Below are 14,525 nucleotides of genomic sequence, written 5' to 3'. Positions count from 1 at the left end.
TGAGCGAGTGCTTGCATGACGCCGTTTTGGACATTGATGTCAAGGAGAGGAATAAGGCAACCAAGTCTGCTTTCCACATAGCTTTGACCATCGTGGCCTAGACGGTCCCACTATGATTTGAGTTCAGCCTTCGGTGCAAGCACGAATTGAATGTCAGATCTTCCCATTGTTTATAGACCAAGACTCGACCGGCCTAATGTCATGGACCAACCAAAGATATAATAAAGTAAGAAATTGCAAAAGTAAAAGGTAGAGAGCTTACTTTACTAGACGATTAAGGCAACCACATAGACAAGCACATAAAATGTGGGGTTCGATTTCTAACTAGGAAGGCTAAGCAAGGTGGAGTTAAAAGGGTGGGATGACTTAGTTATAGCCTCGCATACTAAATCAAGTCCTCCTAACTCCGGCTTAGTCAATGATGATACCCCAATGCAATGAGCAAGGTGGAGTTAAAAGGGTGGGATAACTTAATTGCAACCTCGCATACTAAGTCAAGTCCTCCTAACTCCGGCTTAGTCAAGGATGATACCCCAATGCGGCACGGCCACATGGGCAGAGGTAAGCATTCTTGACACCAAGAAAAGCTTTTAGGATTGAGTTAGGCAACCTCTATTACGCGGCCTCGCGGTCGAAGTTGTATCCAACTTAATACCATCCTAAGTGTCCTAGTGCGACCTAGGTCCGGCGACAAGTTGTGTATGCAAGAGTGTAGTGTAAATACAAAGCATGCAAACAGTTTATATCAAGTAACACTTCAACATGAAAATAAACCATACATTCCCAACTCCAACCTGCAAGACAAGAGTTAACAATCACTACTCCCCTTATACCTCCCAATCTGCAAGAACATTTAACACCTTAAATGTTAGGGACGTACTTAGAATCCTCGCTACCAAACAAAAACATTTTTCAAAAGAAAAGAAAAATTGGCCTAAATCCACTATGAGTTTTAACTCAAGTCCCTAGTAAAGTCGCAAGCTGTCGTGACCAAATTTTTGAATGTACCACCTAGAGTTTGGCTAATGGATTACTAAGCCTAGACTTAGCTCAGGCTCTCCCAAGCCCATACCAATTCGCGACTTAGTTTCAAATTTTTTAACATGCAAATGAATTTTATCTAGAAGTCATCACTAATCAGTTTATGGTAGATCGATTAAACACCTAAATAAAATAATGGGAAGATTATTTTACTCTTATAAACCAGAGACTTTCGGTACGGGGACTTGGTTACACTAAACTTCCCTAATTCCCTTTCGGTACCATTTCTTTTCAAAAAAATGTTTTTGTAAGCAGTTTGGATTAATTTTAAATCTATTTCCTTAACATGTGAAGTGATCATACGGGTGCGCAAACCACCAATTTAACACCCAAAAAAGTAATGAATAAATTACGAGACTTACCTCGTAGCAACGAAAGCATCTACGTTGTTAGATCAAAATTCACATCATCAACCCTATATATGATTTCTAATTAACACGCAATTTCTTTTTATTTTCATTTAATTAATGAGAATCATGCTTTATGCAATGCAATATAACTAAATGACCTAATTCCAATAATAGGCAATTTCTAATTAAATGGACCTAGCAACAATCATTAAATGACATGCATTTCATGAATCTAATTCTATATGACATGCAATGACATTTTTTATTTTTTTTAAAAAGATGCAATCTATCTTAGGAATTGAAACTAATTTATCCTAAGACATTTTTTGTATTTTTTTTATGAAATTCGAAATTTGAAAAATTTGAAAATTATCTAACTAAATTAAGATTCTATTCAATTTGTATTAGGAATTAGGTTAAGTCAAATCCTAATTTAAACTAAGATATTATCTTAATTTAGCAATTTCTAACCTAAGATGCAATCTATCTAAAATATCAATCTAAACTTAAAATGAAATATGCAATGACGTACAAATGATGCCTTCATTTTACATGACATATGCATGATGATTTTTGTTATTTTTTTTATTAATTTCGAAATTAAAAATCAAATAATTAAACATGCAATTTAAGCTAATGAAACAAAAATCTAACATCCTAAATTTATGTTTTTTAATATTTCAAAAATTCATGATAAATAAAATGCTTAGTCTAAATATGCAAATAACCTTAAAGCATGCAATATTCTAACTCAAACATATTTCAAAATAAATAAAGCAATCAATACAAGACAGACCATTCAAAATAATCAAAAATAGCATACATTATTTAGATCAAGGGATAATATCTCGTTAATAAAATCGATAAATTGATCTTAAGCCTTAAAGATCAAAATATCAATTTTATTCCCTCTTAATTAATTATTTCATCTAAAGCCTTATAGATGGAATAAAAAATCCAAGCGTGGTTGCAAATCGATGGTATGTTAGAATTTCCAATTAGGCATAGGGAAGTATTTCAAATAAGAAAACAAGAAAAAAAAAAAAAAAATAAAAAGATAAACTTGCCTAAAAAGGAAATCTTGGCCGCTGGTTCGAAGCTCTGGCAGGGGGAATCGGCAACGAGGAGCTCCCAAGAAGGGATCAACGGTGAGTAGCATGTCCAACGCAAGCAGCGAGGGTAGATGCCGGCGAGGCAGGGCACTGGTGAGGGGTGTCGGGGGGAAGCAACGGCGTCAGAGCAGAGGCGGAGCGAACGTCAGGCACTAATGTAGTCGCAGGTGAGGGGGATTCTGGCGCGGTGGCAAGTAGCGCCAAGTGGAGCTCGCGGGTGGCGACAGTAGGGCACAACAAGCAAGCGAGGGTGTCGGGGCGTCAGGCTGGTGGAGCGACTCGGCAGCAACGGTGGCTTTGTAGGCAGAGGCAGATCTGCTGGGCATCGGAGCAAATCTACTGGGCATAGGGCAGAGGAGGATCGTGACGGCAAGGATCGATGCAGCAAGGCGATAAAAGCGTCAAGTCATCGCTGGTCGACGTGGCTACAGGCAAAGCGAAGGCGCAGGCAGAGGCGCTAGATCTAGAAGTTGCGGGCGATGGAGGCGTGCAAGCTCGACGAGCAGCGAGTGAGACCGACAGAGCGGCGATGGAGCAAAGAGGGCTCATGGGTTGCTAGAATGGGTGGTGCTAGCGCAATCAAGGGCTGCTGGCGCAGTGGCCGATGCAAGCACGGCATTGATGTGGGCAAGGCTGCCTCCACGAAGAAGATGAACAATACCCGCTAGGGTTTTTTTTTTTTTTTTGAGAAAGTGATTTTCTCTTTGGACCAAGACGGACGAAGACTCTTTTACATGAATTTTCTCTCAATTCTTTCAATTTTTTTTCGTCCTCAATCTCCATACATGCACCACACCTTTTATAAGGGAAAAATTTAAATCTTTGTGGCATATTTTGTTTCCAATTTCGCTTATGCATAATACCCCAGAACATATCGTTGCACCCCGCGCGATATTCTCTTTTGTATTTTTTGAATATTCCATCCAAAAATTTCCTTTCTACCCAAGAATATACCCCTCAATGTATATTACCTGAATATGTGAAAAATCCTACTTCAATATGCTCGCCATCGATCCAATGCAAAAAAAAAAAAAAAATGAATAAAATAAAAATAGAACAAAAATAAAATGTTTCTAAACTATATGTCGTGCAATTTATTTTTAGTATTATATTTGGGAGTAAAAACTGACCCATTTTCTTATGCAAAAGATTTAGGTTTCAACAATTAGTGAAAGTATCTCATTACCTACTAGAGAAGGGAGTAGCAATGTGTTTTGTTTTGTTTTTTGCCCACTGATTATATTAGTTTGCTCTGACTTTCCTGACTCTTCCATAACCTTCTATGCATTATGTTAGACAGGAACAATTACCAATTCATTTGGTTCATCTACTTCTGATCTCAGGGGTATTTCGGTCACCACTTTGGAAGTTTCCATTACAACCTTTTCATTTATAGCAGAGATTTCTAGTTTGCCATAAAATGTCTTTCAATAGGTGCTAACTTCTCAGACTTTTGTCTTTAGCCACAAGCCATACCGACCTGGTTAATCCTGAGCAAATCCAGTTTCTTCATAGGGTATTTCAATGCAAAAGTTTGCATAATGCCCAATGCGACCACAAGAATAGCAAAAGTGAGGGAGCCTTTCATACTTGAAATCCATCCACCATTTCTTTTCCCCACAATTATTCAACAGCATTCTAGCCTTTCCATTTTTGTGTGAATTGTTGTTTCTAGCCTCGATTTTAACCTCCTCAACTTGCCCCAAACAAGAAACTAACAAGCGTATGGCATCTTCAGTGACTCTAGCACGAGGAAGGCCTATAAAATGCACCCAAAATGCATAATGCATGAACTCGTAACAATGTTCAGGTATGTTTGGGTCTCCTTCTCTAAGGACTAATAGGTTACTCACAAAAGACTATGGTCTCGATTCTAACACCCTCATTTTTTCTTCACTTGATTGGAATAGAAACAACAAATAACCTTGTTCAATTAGCTCACATTTGATTGAATCCGTTTTCCATGCTCTTTTTATAGTGTTGATAAAAGCCTGGAAATTAACATTTGGCTTCGAAAATAGCTTGCGTTAACTCACTTTCTTGCTTCTATTCCTTTGGAATGGCATCCCCTAGGTCCGTGATATCCTCGTCGGACCACAAGTCTCCCATTCTTTGACATGGTGCTACCATTCGAAGATGATTGCCATCTCTTATGTAACACCAACGCGGACACGCGACACGTGATATGACACGACACGACACGCTGACACGTCATTTCTCAAAAAATAAAGAATTCCGATACGTTCCGACACGTTATATATTAAATATATATTTTTATATATAAAAACAAAAATAATAATAATAAAAAGATCATAGAATTAATTTATACTAAAAATATTAATCAAACATTTGTTAATATCATTCATTGTTTTAACGGACAGAGATTGAACGAGAAATTCAAAAATTGCAAACATGAAAGAGTAAACTTGAAGGAATATGCCCTGTTTTCTTATACTTATCGGAGATTAGTGAGATTTTTATAATCCTAAACAAAGTTCAGAATTCATGATATAGACTAGCTTGGAACTCTTCTGCAAAACAAGGTTCACAAAAAATGAAAATCCAGGACAAGAACTCTTGAAATATGACCAAAAGAAAAGGAAATCACTAGATTCGCCATGGAAAATGTGAGCGATAACTCACAAGCCAATAACATAATCCAAAAGAGATAACTTGATGATGCTTGCGAGAGGCAGAAATAAGAAAAAAAAAGTTAACTTTAAGTATGTGGGGCCAATGAGAGGAAGCGCATTCCATCGTCACTCATGGGAAGATTATGAGTTTTAAGTGAGAACTTGAAAGTAAGAATTTTCTTCTTTCTGCCTTTATTTTTGTTATTTTCATTATTTTTTTTCATATATTTATATTTAGATCCCTCAACTATTGAAAATTTTTAAAATAGATTCCGTGTGTATTAAAATTGCATATCGAAATTTTGGACTCACATGAAAGAGAATACTTATTGACTACGTGTCGAAATGTGTCGGAACGGACCGGACAAATACGACAGGCTTTTGGAGAATATGGACGCTTCTTAGGTCCCCTCTGCCTTCCATTCCCTGTCCCTTTACCGATAGAGCTGAGAAGCTATGGCTGGTTTGTTATGGAGTGAGGGAGGTCTAGAGATGATAGGTGCTCAAAGGAGGTTTTATTGAGAACAGAAAAGAGGGGATTCTCTTCAAGAAGCTAGAGCAAACAATCAGAGGCGCAAAACCCAGGGACCCAATATCTTCCAGCCGCTTGAAGCTTATAGGCAGAAAAGACAATGAGGCGCGATGATTTTACCATGGATCGCCTGAAAGGAGGAGGATTTGCGAGCATTCTGCCATGGGACCCAGTGGACCTGCAAGGATTCTGCCATGGGACGCCGTGAAGAAGGAAGATCTGGATTTGGAAAGCTTAATCGGGGGGAGGATGCCTGAAATCTGTCATGGGTATACAGATTTAGGGTTTGGTGATTTGGGGATTTGTTGAAAAGAGAGCAGCTATCACCTGGAGGGATAGAGACAAACTCAAACCGAGTTGAGAGAAAGGGCCTGCAGCAGTTAGTCACTAACTTCGATGATGTCGCGAGGTGGGTTTTGCCCATCTTGATTGCTCCAGTTAAAGTCTCTCCTCGCTTTCCTTTTTGGAATCTCCTGACATACGTAGAGCTTCCAATGATGTTCATTCCTGTCATATATTGAGCTTTGCTCAAGTCCAGGTCAGAAAAGCGCGTCCTTTCTATTGCCTTATCCAATTCTACCCAGAGTTTCCCTCTCTTTTTCTTATTTTGGTCAATGATGTTCATTCCTGTCGTGTATTGAGCTTTGCTCAAGCCCAGCTCACAAAAGCGCGTCCTTTCTATTGCCTCTTTATCCAATTCTACCCAGAGTTTCCCTCTTTTTCCTTATTTTGGTCGATGAAATCTATCCACTTCGGACTGTCCAATGTTTATCCTGTTCCAATCCGGGTAATGCCAGACTTTCATGCAGAAATTGCACCCCAGATAACATTTTGGCCTTTTCTATCTTGGGTGGTTTGGATTTTTATAACCAATTGTGCTTTAGCCCTATTTTTGTTTCCAAAACCTCCGTTCTTATCCGTCCTTATCTCACTGCCAATGCTATATGACTACCATTTTGGCCTTTTCTATCGCGGGTAGTTTTGGGGTTTTATAACCAATTGTGCTTTAACCCTATTTTTGTCGCCAAAACCTCCGTTCTTGTCTGTCCTATCTTTCACTGCCGATGCTATATGACTACCAGATTTATCTGCTCTGTGTGGTTCTTCAGAGCTTAACTTTGCACATTACAATCCAGTGCAGTGCTTAAAGAATGAAGGCTTTTTGTTTGTTTCGGTTGTCAATCTTGCTTGCTTTAATTAATGGTGCTTTGTGTAAGGAGTGTACCAACATTCCTACTGAGCTTTCGTCACACACTCTTAGATACGAGCTCTTAGCATCAAACAACGAGTCATGGAGAGAGGAGATGTTCTCACACTACCATTTGACTCCAACGGACGAGACGGCTTGGTCCAACTTGTCACCAAGAAAGATATTGAAAGAAGAAGAGGAATTTGACTGGATCATGATGTACCGGAAACTGAAGAACTCTGCTGGGTCCAACCCACCGGGGGAGTTCCTTAAGGAAGTATCATTGCATGATGTGAGATTGGATCCGAGTTCAGTTCAATGGCGGGCACAGCAGACAAACCTAGAATACTTACTGTTGTTGGATGTGGATAGTTTGGTGTGGAGCTTTAGGAAAACAGCAGGTTTGCCAACACCAGGAAAGCCATATGGTGGTTGGGAGCGCCCGGCTTGCGAGCTCCGGGGTCACTTTGTGGGTTAGTTTGGTCCCTTATTTACTTGAGCTCTTCTGATATTTATTTTCATTCCCATTTGTCTTCGAACTGGTTAGTCATTGTCTCACCATAGTCCCGTGATGCGCTTGATCTGGAACACATCATACAACATGAACGGATGATCTCTTCCCTCTCCAGCATGAAGGGTTCCTGTTCCTTGCTGAATTATGTTTTGGCAGGATGCCATCTCTATGTCGTAACTTAGCAACAATTACTGCTTTTTTTTTCTTTTTTTTCTTTTTTTTGTGATGATTTTCATGTTAATCTCAAAAGGAAGAGGGTTTGTTTCAGTAAGAATAGGTGGAGAAGGCAGCATAATAGATGAATGTTTTATTGGATCACTGAAATTTTGGTGTTTGCTCTGGTTTGTGCCCCTCATATAATCTAGAGAGCCCTACTTAGGCCGAGGATCTTGCTTGGAATAAGATATTCTCATGATGTGGTGTCGTTTATTCATGAAGTGCAAGGTTAGAGAAGTTTGCCGTTTAGGACCATCTGGTCATCGAGCATTACTGGACTGGACTTCTATATTAATTACAAGGATCCAAGCAGGATGATGATGAAATTGAATTTCCCTTGCTCTCTTTCTGTCACTATTGTTGAGCATCTTGCTTCCTGTTTTGAAGGGCATTATTTGAGTGCGACGGCACAAATGTGGGCAAGCACTCACAATCATAGTATTGGAGAGAAAATGTCTGCATTAGTGACTGCTCTTGCGGCCTGTCAAGAGAAAATGGGCACGGGATATCTTTCAGCTTTCCCATCCGAGCAATTTGATCGTTTCGAAGCTATCAAACCAGTCTGGGCTCCATATTACACCATTCACAAGGTACAGTTCTCAAGTGTTTGGAGGGTTTGAATGCAGCACTCCCTGTTTCGATTGTAGTTTGGTAAGCTTGAAGTAACGTCTTGGCTATCTATTTGGACAGATCATGGCAGGTCTTCTGGATCAATATAAACTTGCTGGCAACAAGCAAGCTTTGAAAATGGTTACATGGATGGCTGATTACTTCTACAATCGTGTGCAGAATGTGATCAGAACATACTCTTTAGAAAGACACTGGCTGTCACTCAATGAAGAGACTGGTGGCATGAATGATGTCCTTTACCAGTTATTCACCGTAACGGTATATGAACTACAAGTTATTCTGTGAAACTGCATGTGAACTTGATCTGGGCTATTGTCTCTCGATTGATTCGAGACATAGCTGCATCAAACAATTTCTCTGGTGATACACTAGATGTCATAGATCAATCCAATGCCCTTCTCAGAGTTTGCAATATCGGTTGCCTTTAGTTGTCAGAGAAAGTCATGCTCTTTCTTGCCAAATTACCTGAGTTTTCAATAAGTCTTTGGGAGGAAATTATTTTTTTGCAATAGCTAAGGTGAGTGAGTAGAGAAGTGTTCTTTCTCTGCATTTAAAGAGGAAATGGATATCAAATGGTAACATTTATCGTGAGGTTCCCGCATGTTTTTAAATCAGAAAGGTTTTGCGCAGTGAACCCTTTTCATTGTACTGTAGAACGTCACCTAGCTTGAATTGTAGATTCTGAACCTGACTTTGTGCTTGTTCTTTTTTGTTGCAGAACGATCCCAAGCATTTGTTGTTGGCTCATCTCTTTGACAAACCTTGCTTTCTAGGATTGCTTGCTGTGCAGGTAAAACCCAATTTTGTTTCTTTAGTGTTCTCCTCATGTTGCTCGAGTCTTCAGAGAACATGTGTTGTTTTGTCGAGTGCTTCAATGATTTTTGAGGTTCAGAGAGGAACATTTAAAGTTGGATGAGTCCTCTAAGTCAGATTTGTAAAGATGGTGCAAGCCTGCAAGGAATTGCTATATTACATAAGTCATTTTGAGGACATTTCTTTTTCTATGCTCTTGACAATTTGGTTCCATGTTCAGTACAATATGTAAAAGCTTCAGAGAAGTTATCTTGTTTGACCTGCAGGCTGACGACATAGCTGGTTTTCATGCGAATACTCATATCCCAGTTGTTGTCGGAGCCCAGATGCGTTATGAAGTTACTGGTGACCTGCTATACAAGGTAACATATTTTGCTTTTCAAATCTGAGGATAGCATGAAATGGAATATTTATTTATGAGAAGAACAGTAAAAGAACATCGTGTCTTCCAGATCTCAGCGGCCTTCTTGTTTTCTCAGATAAGGCTGGCTTTCTTCGAGATTTACTTTGTGATATAACTACATGTTTAACCTGGATATCTTTCCAAGCTTTCAATGGTTATACGTTTCATTCTTTGAGGTTTCCAATGTTTGTCTAATGGCTTTTTGGTGACTCTTTGCACCAGACCATAGGGACATTCTTCATGGACATTGTGAACTCCTCTTACATCTATGCAACAGGTGGCACAACAGTCAGGGAATTCTGGTATAGATTGAATTCTGAAGGAGAATTATATTTAAGTTACACACACACACACACAGAGGTATATCTGCACACGTGCATATGTGTGTGCCTGTCATCATTGATTGTAATCCTCTTTATCTGTTGGTCTGACAGGGAGGACCCAAAGCGTTTAGCAACGACTCTTGAAACAGAAAATGAGGAATCATGCGCCACCTATAACATGCTGAAGGTAAGACTTAGATTACGTCTATCTGTTTGTCTTAAACCTTTAGTCCATCCTGAGTGATGGTACCATTCGCTTAGTCATGCAACTTTATGTGTTGACCAACTCTTTTGCATCTGCTGAGCTTGGTCCACAGGTGAGCCGCAACTTGTTTAGATGGACCAAAGAAGTTGCATATGCAGATTATTATGAGCGAGCGTTGACGAACGGCGTGCTAGGTATTCAGAGAGGGACAGAGCCAGGCATCATGATCTACATGCTTCCTTTGGGACGTGGGGTGTCCAAGGCCAGAAGCTTTCATCAATGGGGAACTCAGTTCGACTCCTTCTGGTGCTGCTATGGGACAGGTCTAAGATTGAATACCCCTCCAATACTCATTTTCTCTGTAATATGGAGTCTGCTGATATCATAATGATTTGTTGAATATCACATTTTACTGTGTGGTTTTCCCACTAACAAGTATTATAGGCTCGATACAATGTGTTGTATCGTGGAATTTGTCCATGACATGATCCTTTTCTTCCTTTGTGTTCGTAGGAATTGAGTCGTTTTCGAAATTGGGAGATTCTATATATTTTGAAGAACAAGGAGAAGTTCCTGGTCTTTACGTAACTCAATATGTATCGAGTTCCCTCAACTGGAAAGCAGGGGGACTGTGATCGGTCAGCACATCGGTCCTCTGTCGTCATGGGATCCTTATCTTCAAGCAACAATTACTTTCTCGTCAGAGGTACTTCTCTCTGGCCAATGCACAACGAGCAGGCAGAATTTTACTGGCCTTTCCATTGTCTTTCTCCTTCAGATATAATCAACTCAGTTGCTGTGTCTTGTGCTTATGCTGCAATGGCTTTAAATCTGTTGTGTCACTCTTCACTGCAAAGATCCGCATTGGCTAATGGCCACATAGATTTGACCTCCTCTTATTTTCCCATATACATATTGATGATGCCGAAAGTAGACAAATAAAAGAGTGATTGCATCATGCTTACCTAGCTGGGTGAAGTCCTGATATCAAAATCTTCCTCAAATCATGTATAGCATCTCCGGAAATTAGTGTGCATACATTATTTTGGATTCTGGTGTTCTTTCGGCAGTGTTTGGTGTCTTATTTTTTCTCTTCCACTTCTACTCATTTCAGGCAGCGGCACAGTTCTCTACCCTGAATTTCCGAATACCGAGTTGGGTCTCTTCAGCTGGCGCCAAAGCAGAACTAAATGGACAACGTTTAAATCTACCATCTCCAGGTGCGTTTAGCATTCTTCGTGCTTGTGCAGCACCCATTTGATCCAAAATTCGTTTCTTAGTTTTTGATCGCTCTACATGGCATTTTCCTTTTGAAATTGCGATCGGTCAAGTGAAAGCTTCAACTCAAGAGATTCTGGTAAATGGAGATGAAGAGTTCCGCAAAATTGATCTGATTTGTCCACTGCTGCTACAGCCTAAAATTTAACACAATCTTGTTTAACATATAGTTTGTTGGTGCAGGTAAATTTCTCGTCTTGGAGGGGAAATGGAGCCCCAGCGACAAGCTGACCCTTCAGTTTCCCCTTGGCTTGCGGACAGAGGCTATCAAAGGTACTGTCACAGCTCCCCATTGCCCCCAGGGCATATGCTTCTGCATTCAGGAGCGTTCCCTAAGCAATAGTTTCCTGTGAAGCTGAACAGTTTGCATTGAACTAATGTCCAGATGACCGACCCAAGTATGCTTCCCTTCACGCAATACTTTACGGGCCTTATCTTCTCGCGGGGCTGACCAGCAGAGACTGGGAACTAAAAGCCGACCCAGATGCTCCTCTATCCAATTGGATCACTCCCGTTCCGGCTTCTTACGGTTCTCAGTTGCTCTCTCTTTCGCAAGCATCGGGCAATTCGTCATATTTCCTGACCAACACGAACCACTCCATTACAATAGAGAAGTCCCCTGAGCCGGGCACTGATTCGGCTGTCCATGCCACCTTCAGACTTGTCTCCAAAGACCCCACCACTTTAGGAATCAGGTCAAGAGAGGGCGTGATCGGGAAATCGGTCATGCTCGAACCATTCGACCTTCCCGGAATGGTGGTAGTGGAAAAAGGGAAAGAAAAGCACCTCGTAGTCGAGGGATCAAGCAAGGGCAGCTCGTCCCTCTTCCGTGTGGTCGCAGGACTGGACGGGAAGGCCAAAGCCGTGTCCTTCGAGTCGGAAAGCCACAAAGGTTGCTACATATACACGGGGTTGAATCACGACGAGGGTTCCGGCGTGAAGCTGGGGTGCGTCTCGGATCACTCGAACAGTAAGTTCAAAAAAGCGAGCAGCTTTGCATGGGAAGACGCCACAAGCCATTATCATCCTATCAGCTTCGTGGCGAAGGGTGCAAGCAGGAACTTCCTCTTGGTGCCGTTGATGAGCTTGAGAGATGAATCGTACACTGTTTATTTCGACATCCAGTCTTGAAAGATTGGTTTGTATAGAAGTACATCGATATCAAAATAAGAATGCTCGGTTAGGTCGATGTAGTTGCACTCAGTCACTGCAAATTTCCAGTCGGAAACTCGAAAAGGCCGCTCTCTTCGGCATTCGAGTCTGCTTCTTTTCCTTTGCGATCCGAGCCTAAGCCGTGACTATGCCAGTGCGATTCGAGTCGAGTGCACTTGTTGAAGGACCCGATTAAGAAAGAAAACTTTAGGTTTATGATTCATCGATATTCCTCATATTGATCACAATAAGTGCGTCGAAATCGAATTATTCCAAATGAGGTAAAGACTTTCTCGAGTTCTCTGGTCCTACAACGATCGAACCGATCCGAACGCGAGACTAACGAACCGGCAACACCCGACATCGAATTTAAAACCGACACATGCCGTCCCATCGGTACGAAACATGTCCCTGTCAAAGTGACTACGCCGTGAGTTGTCCATTGCATTATCAAGCAAATTGCAGTGGCGTCCACGAGTTACACGACAACCTCCGCTAAAAGCATCGTTGCTATTATTAGTTTCATGCAGCATTTACGTGCATGAAGATCTTCATTTCCCCATTAACAACGTAATTTAACACGAAATCATACAAGCATCATCATATCATCTCACCGACATCTTCTGCTCGCTCCATCTTCTCCCTGTTCCCACCAGATAGCAGCCCAGCTTCTCATTATTGAGCTAACAAGCTTTCAGTGGCTTCCCGCAGAGGCAGTCGTTGTAGCCGAACGACGAGGCTTCGAGGTGGTCGAACGGCGAGCCCGCCGGGATCCGCCCGCACAGGTGGTTGTGGCTCAAGTCCATGTGCCCGATGTACGTCGCGGCCGATATCGACTTTGGGATCGGCCCCCGCAGGTTGTTGTACGAGAGGTCCAGCACCGTGAAGTACGACCTCGGCCCGAACACGTCGGGTATGGTGCCCTGGATGGAGTTCCTGCTCAAGTTCAAGTTGCTCACCGCCGAGTTGATCAGGCTCGCCGGGATCGCCCCTGAGATTTGGTTGAAATCCAGGTTCAGCGTGGCGAGGACCGGCATTTTACCGAGCGAAGGCGGGATTTGGCCGGAGAGACGGTTCGAGGAAAGGTCGAGATCCGCTAGCCGGTATATTTGGGATATCGACGCCGGGATCGACCCGGTTATTTGGTTCCCGCTCAAAAGGGCCCGGCTCAACATCCTCAGCATTCCGAAATCCTGGGGCAGCGGACCCGAGATCCGGTTATTCCTCAAGTCGAGGTGCATCAAGCTCGACAGGCCCGTCAGGGAGCTGGGGATCCGACCCGTTATCATGTTGTCCGCCACGTTGAGCACCGTCAGCCGCTTCAGCCTCCCGATGTCCGCCGGTATCTCGCCCGACAGGCGGTTCCCAATGAGGTCCAGGATCCGAAGGTACGGCAGGGAGGCAAGGCAGGCGGGTATCTCGCCGGAGATGCCCTTCCAGTCGGCGACGGTGAGGCTGGAGAGGCGCTCGAGCCTGCATATCGCGGAAGATATCGTGCCGGTCATGTAGCCGGTCCGCTTGGCCCTCTGGAAGATGGGGTCCTCGGACTCCCCCCGGAGGTTGATGTCGGCGACGCGGCGGGATTCGGGGTCGCAGCTGACGCCGTACCAGTTGCGGCAGCAGTCGGCGCCGGTCCAGGAGTTGAAGATGCCTAGGTATGGCTCGTGGAGCGCCGCCCGGAAGGAGAGCAGCGCCGCCCGGTCCGACGGCGGGCAGGCGGCCGCGAGTCCAAGAAGTAACGACGTAACGAAAATCACTCGAAGGCTCATCCTTTCCTGCAATAGGATTCTTTCGTTTCTCTAGCTATCTATGGCGACGCTTCTTCTGTTCTAGAGTACAGAGGTCGATGGAGGGAAGATAACATAGGTTTACTATATATAGAGAGAGAGAGAGAGAGAGAGAGATATATATATATATATAATATATATCATGTCTTTCCTGACGGTTTTGCCCCCGGACGGAGCACGTGTGGTAGGATTATGTGCTTTAGAGTACCAGGGTAATAAAGAACTATTGGCAAGGTATGGCTCAGTACCAGAGGATCTATCTTTACAGAGATCGATATGCAGAAGTGGATACAGTAAATTACGTGATTTAACGTTTCATCAAGGGGGGGTCTGTCGTATCACGTGTA

At 42.5% G+C, this 14,525-nt stretch overlaps 2 protein-coding genes across 2 annotated transcripts; one reads left to right on the top strand and one right to left on the bottom strand.

Annotated features, from left to right (window-relative positions):
- Positions 1–5,534: 5,534 nt before the first annotated feature.
- Positions 5,535–12,500, top strand: LOC104433827. Its single transcript, XM_010046703.3, is given in 13 exon segments — positions 5,535–7,330; positions 7,975–8,177; positions 8,278–8,475; positions 8,936–9,007; positions 9,297–9,392; positions 9,656–9,735; positions 9,868–9,943; positions 10,074–10,284; positions 10,475–10,591; positions 10,594–10,667; positions 11,076–11,181; positions 11,423–11,512; positions 11,625–12,500. Coding segments are annotated over 13 exon segments (2,580 nt in total). The 5' UTR covers positions 5,535–6,819; the 3' UTR covers positions 12,371–12,500.
- Positions 12,501–12,799: 299 nt separating this feature from the next.
- Positions 12,800–14,270, bottom strand: LOC104433826 (DNA damage-repair/toleration protein DRT100). The gene has a single exon (XM_010046702.3). The coding sequence runs from the start codon at positions 14,158–14,160 to the stop codon at positions 13,075–13,077; it is 1,086 nt and encodes a 361-aa protein (XP_010045004.1). The 5' UTR covers positions 14,161–14,270; the 3' UTR covers positions 12,800–13,074.
- Positions 14,271–14,525: the final 255 nt, after the last annotated feature.

The sequence above is a fragment of the Eucalyptus grandis genome, chromosome 2, assembly GCF_016545825.1.
Source record: "Eucalyptus grandis isolate ANBG69807.140 chromosome 2, ASM1654582v1, whole genome shotgun sequence".
Taxonomy (NCBI): Eukaryota; Viridiplantae; Streptophyta; class Magnoliopsida; order Myrtales; family Myrtaceae; genus Eucalyptus; species Eucalyptus grandis.
Note: the sequence above shows the minus strand (reverse complement) of the source record. Positions and strands in the feature narration are given on the sequence as shown.